Source organism: Poromitra crassiceps, assembly GCF_964638095.1.
Source record: "Poromitra crassiceps genome assembly, chromosome: 2".
In the NCBI taxonomy this organism is placed as follows: Eukaryota; Metazoa; Chordata; class Actinopteri; order Beryciformes; family Melamphaidae; genus Poromitra; species Poromitra crassiceps.
In genome coordinates, this window is record NC_139624.1 from 100,420,789 (window position 1) to 100,431,758 (window position 10,970).

At 42.0% G+C, this 10,970-nt stretch overlaps 1 protein-coding gene across 3 annotated transcripts in view; it reads left to right on the forward strand.

The window, feature by feature from the left end:
* LOC310797343 (copine-3-like) overlaps positions 1-10,288 on the forward strand; it is a 51,982-nt gene extending 41,694 nt beyond the window's left edge. For all 3 annotated transcript variants that reach the window (XM_083659712.1, XM_083659713.1, XM_083659714.1), the window contains 6 exons: positions 3,968-4,022; positions 6,307-6,358; positions 6,489-6,622; positions 6,794-7,027; positions 8,785-8,908; positions 9,267-10,288. In XM_083659712.1, the coding sequence (XP_083515838.1) occupies positions 3,968-4,022; positions 6,307-6,358; positions 6,489-6,622; positions 6,794-7,027; positions 8,785-8,904 (595 nt within the window). In that variant the 3' untranslated portion in view covers positions 8,905-8,908; positions 9,267-10,288. The remainder of the gene's footprint in view (positions 1-3,967; positions 4,023-6,306; positions 6,359-6,488; positions 6,623-6,793; positions 7,028-8,784; positions 8,909-9,266) is intronic.
* Positions 10,289-10,970: the final 682 nt, after the last annotated feature.

Here is a 10,970-nt window from a genome sequence, read left to right on the forward strand (position 1 = left end):
GAAAACGAAACACACTTTGTATTCTATTGTCCCTTCTATAATACTATCAGGCAGAGTTTTTTTAATAAGGTAGACAAAGAAAATGAATTTGTGTGGTTGGAAGACTCTGAAAAATTCATACGGCTCTTCCAATATGAAACTTTTGCATTTGCCACTTTCTTAGAAAAGGCTTGGTTGATGAGGAGGAATGAAATGTATAGATAAAATAAGAAAAAGAAAATGTATATATTTTGTGTAACTGTGTCATATAATCCCATGTGGGATGGGCCACAATGTGGCATGACACGCAAATAAAATAATTATTCATTCATTCATTCATTATTCTCGAAATGTATTAGTCTCAATGCATGCTGGGAGATTTGAGGGAGTGAGAGAGAGAGAGCGGGGGAGAGAACAGCTTTTTTTCATTTGTGCTGTGCAGGGATTGAGAGAGAGAGAGAGGGGGAGAGAACAGTCTCTGAATGACGGGATCAAAACTGTCATGTTATAAAAACTGTCATGTTGTTAAAACTGTCATGTTGTTATACTACGTTATACTATGGTATAACTACTTTTTTTTTCATCTGACTTTGTGGCTGTCTGAGCGCACGAGGGAGGGAGTGAGAGAGCTAGAGGGGGACAAAGTGTGAGATCAGCAGAGGAGAAGCTGTATGTGGAATATCCGCGGCGCACTGAATAAGTCCTGGTTTTCAAAATCGCAAAGCGCTAAATTAACGACAGGGGGGAAGATATCGTTAGGCCGGTATTTAAGGCCGAAAGGCCCATTCTGGCCTATTCTGGCACTGCGCCACGCCTGTTTGGTCTAAAGCGCATTTCGGGGCCTAAAGCCATGTTGCTATCTTCCCGAGGCAGGCGCAAGGCACGTTTTTTTGCGTTTAAGGCACGTTTTTGCGCCTACGGCCTGTGAGAGAATAGGGCCCGATGTGTTGTATTTGATTGCTCAGAGTGTTTAAACAACACGTTAATTACCGTAATAGCTGTTTCCAGTTTTGCAAGACAACAAAGAGCAAAGGAAACGGTCGGGGACTAATTTTCCCGACACCACTTGAATGCAGAGCACGCCGCACGTTCCTTCACTGTCAGAAGCGCTAAAAGGGGGAGACAAAGGTTCTGCACTACAAACGTTCACCAGCAAACCAGCTTTTCACACTGTTGAGCATTTAGAATTGTAAGCAGGGTTTCTGCGGGTCCTTAAAAAGTCTAAAATCCAATAATCAGAGTTTGAGGCCTTAAAATCTCTTAAATAGTTTTTGACAGGTAAAAAAATATATATATTATATAGTTAAGATTACTTTTAAATGTGTTTTGGGGGGACATTTTTATTGATCATGTTGTAACCAAACTACAGCACAAAACCAACATGGAACCAATAATCACTAATGCAAAATGTGCAGCCGGGTCAGAATATCTGAGCACACCCAGCTAGTGTCGCGATGTGGTGTGTGAGTTAACATTAACTTTCATAAATGGCTAAGTGCAAGTTCAACGAGATCTGGCTCGAGAACAACATATCTAGTGCTTGGTTGAAAATAACTAATTTGAAACACACTGCACTTTGTTCAAGAAAAAATAGGAATGTTGGGTAAAGGCATCAGAGTTGCATGGGAAGTCTGAAAAACATAAAGCTGCTGTAAAAAGCTTGCAGCAAATGCCTGCCATCACCCAATATTGTTTCACATCACGAGCATCAGTCAGATTTTCCTAGACTCTAGGAAGACTCTAGGAGACTCTAGAACAGGGGTGGGCAACTATTTTTCATGGGGGGCCACATGAGAAACCCAGATTGTTGCCGGGGGCCGAACAAATATTGTCATGCCGTAACCCATGGATGGGCAACTTTGATGATAGAGAGGGCCACAAAAAAATGTCCTCGCTACCAGATTTTGCTGAGGGCTGAACGGCGCCAGCACGAAAATTTTTGGGCATTTGAAGCCAGGTTTAGAGGAATAACTAATTTTAAATGAACAATTGTGATGTCATTATTCAGTCTTAACCACCAATATTTGATCCTTTTCCTCACTCACTCTTATGTCACCACCTGCTCTTCCTGCAGGGCTTGAAATTAACTTTTTTCACCACCTGCCAATATGGCTGCTAGATTTTAAAGTTACCAGCCAATTAGAATTTCCACTAGCCGAAATGTTTTTCTTGAAATAAACCAGAATATGAGTGGGTTAATTTAAGCATAAGTATCAGTAAGTGGCCCGGGATTCTCAAAGCCTGCATTGAGGGTCACACAAGAACAAAAATGCACTCTTGAAGCTAAATAAATCCAAAACCAACAAGTTAATTATTTAAATTTCTACTTCAATGTAGAACAGTCATTTCTTACACATGAGATTACTTTTAGCCTTTTAGTCATAAATATTATTCAAAGATATTCCATATTTCAGACTGAAATGCTATAACAGAAGAGTATTGCCCAGAATGACATGAACATTTGGACACTTATTCAGCGGGTATATTGCATGATGTTGCGTTCAAGTGCACTGTAAAAAAAAAAAATTTTTTTTTTTTTTTTTTTTTTTGCAATTCCATCGCGGGCCACACAGGGGGCGCGCGCGGGCCGCATACGGCCCGCGGGCCGTATGTTGCCCATGTATGCTCTAGAACCTAGAGTCTCCAGAGTCTTCCTAGGAGACTCTAGAACCTAGAGCAGGGGTGCCCACACTTTTTCAGCTTGGGAGCTACTTTTAAAATGACCAAGTCAAAGTGATCTACCAAACATATTTATTTATATATATATACACTGAGTATACAGTGGAACAGTGGAAAAACAGTGGAAAAACAGTGGAAAAACAGTGGAAACAGTGGAAAAACAGTGGAAAAACAGTGGAAAAACAGTAAAAAAAAAAAAAAAAAAATCTTCCCTCAATGCCATGCGATCGACCACACTACCTTCGCGATCGACCGGTCGATCGCGATCGACGTATTGGGCACCCCTGACCTAGAGTCTCCAGAGTCTTCCTAGGAGACTCTAGAACTTGAGCCGTTTTCCCACATGCGTACCGGAAAATTACCTGTAAGTCAATATCGGACATTTCCCTTCACACTTCTGCTCGCGCATGTGGGAATCTATCAGCGAATTTTCCTGTATGTTGGGGGGGCGGGGGGAGGGGGGAGCTTATTTGGGGGGTCGGCAAAACTCGAAATAAGTTCGCTTGTCAGTTGTCACACAATAAATCACACTCGTTTGACTTAAGAGCAGCGTCAAGCCGCCAGCGTAATCAACACAGCCGATTTCCCCCTCCCCTCTCTGCTCGAGAGCAGCAGCCACACAGGACAGACACAGCGAGAAAGGCTTGCAAGCTGCTCAACGCTTGTATGTATGTAGAGAAAGCAGACTGGCTTCGTTTGATGTGTCCGGGGTTGCCTTTGGAAATCAGCAAGCTGACATAGGCTACTGCTCTTATTAGGCTATCACATCATTTCGCCAGTTTGCTTTAATGTGCGCGAATGATTAGATTATGCCCGCTGGAACATTAAGCAACGTGTGTAGGCTACTCCTGGCCCATGATTGAAGGACCGCTGTCGCGGAAAATGACTGGAACCGTTTCCACTTGCGTCCCCTTAAGAGCATACCGCTCTTCTGACTAGGTCGAAAGTGGTGAAATGTCGGGGACGACGGGGTCGCGCTTATACCGGCACGGCGCCTTTCTCACATGCAGGCATTACACCACGTTCCGGTCATTTTGCGGTACAAAGCGCATGTGGGAAAAGGGCTCTACTAGAGTCTCCAGAGTCTTCCTAGAGTTGTCTTTGAATAGGCAGTAAAAAAGCAGGAAATCTATTAAAAACCACTCCCATTTCTTTCTTTATCACTTCTCATAATAGGCCAGTCGGATGCTCTGTTTTCAATCTGCACAGTTTAAAGCCAATTTAACCATGATCTACTGACTAATGTGCTTTGGTTAATAAGAGCTAATACCACACTTATACCTTTATGTTATCTGCCTTTCCTCTGCAGTAACAAGATGTTTCCTGCCTTTGGTTTTGGAGCCCAGATCCCTCCTACCTGGCAGGTACGGGAGGCTGCTGAACACATGATCTGTTCCATTATAAGAGGAATACTTATGTCATTCCTATGTCACAGGATAGCTCACTCTATATTAGGGCTGGCCCGAATACCATTTATTGGGCTCCAGATATTTGGTCGTACTCAACAGCGGATATCTGGATATTCAGATATTTGTTTGTTGGCGGGGAGGGGGTGTGCGCTGAGATGCGACGGCATAGCACTGCAACACGTCTCTTTCAGTTTACTATTGGTTTTTGGGGTCTGGGGGAGAAACGCGCACACAGCAGTTATCCTAGTAACTGACTGAAAGATTATAGAAATACATTATAGGCAGTGTGTCTGTGTGCTGTGAGCACAGGGCCACTGGAAGTCATTTTAAGCAGGGGGTGCTGCAAGGAAGGGACTTTTGGCAGCACCCGCCTGGGCGCTGCTGAAAAAAATGTGGATGTTATTTGGACATTTGGATGTTTTTTAGCCATATTTAGAGGAATATCTCATTTGAAATTCACATTAGGATTATACTGTTGTGTATAGTATTTTCTCCTTTTCTTTTTTCTTTTTAAAAATATCTTATTTTCACTTTTTTAATAGAACAAAAAACGAACAAGAGAAACAGGCTCAGACACAGGAAAGAAAAAAGAAAAAAAATACATACATCATTGACAAATTGCATTGTTAACGTGGTGCTACCAGCTGCAAAAGCTGCTTATGTGCTTGTGAGGGATATTACGCATAGGACCCCACCCAAGGGGTCCACAGGAAACCGACCGGGCAAGCTGTCCATCACGCCTAACCTTAGTCACTGCTCACTAATCATTTTTAACCTCATCAAAGTAGCCCAGAAACGGGTCCCAAATAGTTAAGAACTTTTTAAGCAAGTTGGTTCTCAGGAACCTGAGTCTCTCCATCTGTATAACAGAAACCATGTCCATCAGCCATACTTGAAAAGAAGGTGAAGAGGAGGATGAGTCTTTTGGCGACAGTTGTCCCCAGTGTCAGAGATTGTTGCACAGCTGTAGGGAAGTTCAGAGAGGACTCCGAGCAGCCGAAGATGGCGAGTTCTGCTATTTTCTCCTTTTCTCACTCACTTTCATGTCACCACCTTCTCTCCCTTTAGGTCATTTTACACTACAACAGACAGCAACACAGGCAGAAACACTGAGCTTATTATTATATTTTATCATCTTATTATTATAAACCAAACATCAAAAATAACATCTCCACCCTCTTTGCTTTGCTCATAAACCCTAAATATCGCAGTGTAAAACATATAAAACACATTTTAATCATATATATTTTTTATTGAGACTGCAATTCCAATACAAAACAGCAGAGGGTGCTGCAGCACCTGCAGCATCCCCCCTTCCCGCGGCCCTGGAGCATGACTCGGGAAGGCCTTGGCTGCAGCCACACTTATCCAATCCGATCCAGGTTAGATTTCTGTCCGTTGGGTTGTTTTGGAAAATCATTGCTATTTATGGGGGCGCAGCAGCAGTCTAACAAGTAACTACATCTAGCAAAACAACAACAACAACAACAACTAATATCCAAATCCCAAAATAGAAAACGGAATACCTACCCAACGAATGAATCGTTGAATTTTCGGGTCCAGCCCTAATCTATATACTGTATGTGAACAGATTACTAAGGTGACAACTACTGAAAATAAAGTTTCCCATTACATAGTTTCTGATACGCAGGATAGGATTTTCTCCATATTATATTTTTACATTTTCCTGGTTGACAGCGTATTACTTGCCTGGGTCCTGACCGTCGAATCCTTCCACTCCACTGAGTTGGCTGCTTCTGTTCTAGGATCGTGACATGCAACAGCAATTTCCTCAGCTGAAAAAATGACTAGTCCAATGTGCTCCGAGGGGGACTGACGATTAGCTAATCGGTGCCAATAAACAGCGCAACGGGTGGGACTAATGCCGTTGTTAAGCGGTTGTCAAGTGCGCGACCGCTATATGGACGAGATAGATGCTGCTGTAGGGGCTGTTCTAAATCGATTAACAGTACCACTTACTTTGAAATCCAAACAGCACTCTGCATGGAGCAGCTTAGTCATTGCTCCCTTGGTGACGTCAATTGAGTCAGCCAGAAAATCATATTTGTACAGTAGCTCTACACCTCCTGGACAACAAAAACATTCCAGGACATAGAGATATGGCCAAGTTGACAGCGGTCACCTTACTTAAAATAGGTGTAAAAATATGTTTAAGTTACATTTGTTGTTATATTTTAAGTTAATATCTAAAGCGTTTATTCATGAAACATCTTTACAGGTTTCCCATGAGTTTCCTATCAATTTCAATTCAGCAAATCCATTCTGCGCAGGTAAGTTAAATTTACTCACAAAATTGTGTTTTGCTGAAAACTTGTCCAACATTGATGCATGGACACTGCTCTCATGTGTGTATATGTGTACAGTATGTACTCTATTTGTATATGTCTGTGTGTGTTGTAGGTATAGAGGGGGTATTGACTGCATACCAGAAGTGCCTACCCCAGGTGAAGCTCTACGGTCCCACCAACTTCGCCCCCATCATTAACCATGTATCCTGCTTCGCCAAGCAAGCTCTCCGACAGAATATGGCCTCGGTAAGTAGCGGACCCCTTTTCACAAAACAACACTAGCACACAATTACTCATTGTGCATTTTTATATATAGCTGAGATTACATTCAAATAAAATACAAATTAATTGGGTCACAAACATGCCATGAGACTGGGCGCATCTGACCTGTGTCTCTTCCCCTCCATCCATCCGCAGCAATACTTTGTCCTGCTCATGATCACAGATGGAGTGATCACAGACATTGACCAGACATGCGCCGCTATCGTGGAGGCCTCCCGTCTGCCCATGTCCATCATCATAGTCGGCGTGGGCGGGGCGGACTTTGGCGCCATGGAGTTCCTTGACAGCGACGACCGTCTACTGCGCTCACCGTGTGGCGACGTCGCCTCGCGAGACATCGTTCAGTTTGTGCCTTTCAGAACGTTCCAGGTAAACTAAGGGTGGTTTCACCACTGGGTCCGGTTTGGAACACACTTGACCCCCAAGTCCGGTTCGATTAGTGTGGACATTGCGTTCCGTACCCGTGAACGGATCAGCGAACCAGAACAAAGCAATCATTCCTAATGTGAAAACGCCCTAAAACTCAGTACTCAATATAAAAAAAAACACAGATTACTCAATTTTAAGCAAATATCTTAACGCAAATAATTCATTCTCACTATGGATCAAAAACTCCTGAAATGCATTTTACTTTATTATCAAGCATTTCTCACTCCAATTTTGTCTTTCGTTCTCGGGACTCAGCGCACTATAACACTCTGTGGGTTCTATCTCCCCCCTGGCCTTAAATTTGCGTTTATAGCTTGGCTTAGCGCTATTAGTGGGCATGGTCAGGCGCATTCCCTAATTTTTCCTCAGCGCTAAAGCCGGCGCTAACCATTTAACCACGGCTTTTTAAGCGTAGAATTATTCACAACTGGGGCCATTGGCGATCTGCAGTAAAATTCAAAAAAACGAATAGGACAGCACTCCAAGTTTAAAGGTTTTATTGCCACACAATAGGACGTTTCGGGCAGCATCCCTTCTTCAGCTGTAATGGCAATTACATGCAGGTGATGCACAGGTGCCTCTAATTATAGGTCCCATACGGCACAATCAGGGTAGACCAGCAGAGGGAGTCAGCAAAGTCAATGCAGGTACATTCATAGAAAACAAAACATTCAAAGAAAAACAAAACATTCAAAGAAAACAAACAAAAGACATCTCCTCATTAAGCCCCTTATGGATGAGGGTATCAAGGGATCTGCAGTAAATCAATCACATTCTTCCCTTTCAAGCTCCGATTCCATGGAGCGATCCAGTCCGGTCAGAAAAGCCCGGCCAAAGCGCTCTGAGCTCCCCTTCCCTCTCTGCGCACTTTCATCCCCGTCTGTCTCCATATGCTCCTCAAACAAATCTCACTGGAATTTAAATACAGCAAGCATGTAAATACGCTACACTATAGCAAGAGCAAAGTGATAATAATGTTCTAAACGCATCGGCTAGAAAAATATAGCCTATCCCTGGATGTCATGATGAGATTAGATTGGTGATAGTTTGGACAGAAAGATTGCATCGTTTTCTCTCGCTGTCTTTTCTTCTCCCCCTCTGCACGGCAGACAGGTAGGATGATGAAACAGCCTCTGAATGATAGGGGCTCAAAACTACGATATAACAAACTTTTTTTTCATCGTCATTGTGCCCGCCTAGTGCCTAAATTAGTGGCCTTTCCCCCAAAATACTGATGGTCATTCTCTGGTGTAGCCTACATTTCAGATCTGATGCTTGCAGTGCGCTATAGGGGCAGAAATTGATGCGCGAGAGAGAGGGAGAGAGGAAGTGAGAGAGAGAGGGGGTGAGAGAGAGTGAGATAGCGGCAGAAAGAGTGATTGAATAACACCGTGGGTGCATCCCCGGGGCCGGCGCACTGAATAAGGCCTGGTTTTGAAAAGTGCTAACTGCAAAATTAACGCCAGTTGGGAAGATCGCTTTAGGCTGGTATTTAAGGCCGAAACGGCCATTCTGGCCTATTCTGGCACTGTGCCACGCCTCTTCAGCATAAAGCGCATTTCAGGCCGTAAAAACATGACGCTATCTTCCCGAGTCACGGGTAGGCAGGCACAAAGCGTGTTTTTTTGCGTTTAACGCCAGTTTAACGCCTAAGGCCAGGGGGAGAATAGAGCCCAATGCCTTTTCTGTCATTGCAGGGAAACAGCGTGGCTCTCGCCCAGAGCGTTCTGGCAGAGTTGCCTGACCAAGTGGCCTCCTACTTCAACGCTTACAAACTGAAGCCTCCCAACCAATCGGGTCTTTCCGGCCCTTCATAGAAAGGTAGGGTAAAACCTGCAAACAAATAATAGTTTCCAAGTTTGTGCTTTGTCATTTTGATATTCTGCACCGCTTTTTAATGCTGTAACTCATACTTTCTTAATACCGGTACTTAACATCTGTACATTTGTACCTAACACATTCTAGTGTTAATTGTAGCGTTCTGTTTAAATATCCCCCATTTTGCTCTGTTCGTCTTTTTTTATTTGTTGTTTCCTATAATTATTACTATTTGCTGCTGCAATGACCCAATTTCCCCATGGGGATCATTAATGCCTCAGCTTATGTAATTTTAATTAAAATCAACTGAGACAGCTTTGTGTATCTTTGTCATGTACTTTGCAGTTTTCTCTCTCCACAGAAATGTCTGTCCTGGTGAAGGTTCACGGTTAAGTGTCGGACAACCTGTGTCAACATCAACATTTTGACACTGACGCTGCTCCTCTTTCAGACCTCACTGACACACACGGACTGTTTACTTTTCATACATCCATGGGTTTACCTCTGAGCTACCGACCTACACTGTCTCACAGACCGGCCTTTCTTCCTAAAGGAGCCAAATCTTAATCACATGTTCGCTCTCACTGTGGCTTGGACAGTGTTGGGCTTTATACTGAAATTAATGTTACTCATTACTTATTTGGAAAGTAAAATTACTTATTCCTCCACTGGATCAGCAATTCCTTACACTACCTATTAATTACTTTTCTGTCAGAATATTTTCTCTAAATTTAAGACTTTATTAAATTCAACCTCATTGCATGACTTTCAGTGATACACACAATCTCTTAACCAGACAATCCAAATCAATGGATCAATGTGTTTCAAATAAAGCTGAATGCCTGCATGCAAGTAATGAGACTGCAGTGAACGATCTCATAGTAACACGTGTAACAAGTGTTTATTTCCGTGTGTCTTTGTAAAGTTTATCAATCTGTTTTTTTTATGTGTTTAATGCCTCCTGTTGTCCACTAATAAAAGTGACCACAAAATGACATGTGCCTTGCTTTCTAGTTCAGTGGTTTTCAAAGTGGGGGCGGGGGGCCCCTGGTGGCCTGCCAGGGCGCATTAGGGAGGCCTTAGCAAATTAATGGAAATGCTTAAAAAAAAGCTTTATGGGGAAGGAAATTATTCCGTTATATTTGTTAATACTACAGTATAATAAATAAAGAATATATATTTTATAATTATATTTGGTGTAGTATAATTGAATCCTTCCAAATAAAAATAATATTTGCCATGCTCATCTGTCTAATTACCTGCCAGTCATCTCATCCCATTCATTGCCATTTCCCCATGGTGTGATAATACTAATAGTCTGGAACAATGTTTATAATGGGAAACAGAAATATTGAATATAAAGGCATATTGAATAATGAAGAAATAAACGATTTTAGATACAAATGTAATGATTATGTTATTACATTAATAAAAGCAAGGAAATATATTTTGAGGTTGTATGGATGTGATTTTTTACATTTCTCCACAAGACATCTTGCTAGGGGGGTCACGGCCAAAGGATAATGCTATTTGTATTTGGGACATGGAAAAGTTTGGGATCCCGGCCCTTTATTGGCAGTAGCCTATTATATAAAGTAGGCTACATGAAAAACAGAAATAAAGACAAAACATACAAATAAGGACCTCATACAAATACCACAGAGCCAGGGGGGGATTTCTAAATAAATAGGCTACATTAATTAAATAAAGTCAAGAGCATAAATCAATGGTCATTGCAGGCAGCTTTCTTATTCTTGGAGTAAAAGATTGTTTTGATGTAGGCTACCGTTTAGTGTCTTTTTCAAAAACCAAAAATAAAGGTTTAGAATTACGAAGTGGATTTATGAATATGCAATTTTGTTATTATTGTAATTAAAGAGCCCAAACAGTAGGCTACATTCTTCCAGTAAAGAGAAAAGTCAGAGTGTTAACAATATAACGGAATACATCTTTACAGAATTTGTTAGTGTAGGCAGGGACATTGCCAGAACAAGTGTAGTATTGTTTCTGGGTACATTTCACATAAGAAACAGTTAACACAAATGTCTTTATTAAACTTAAGAAG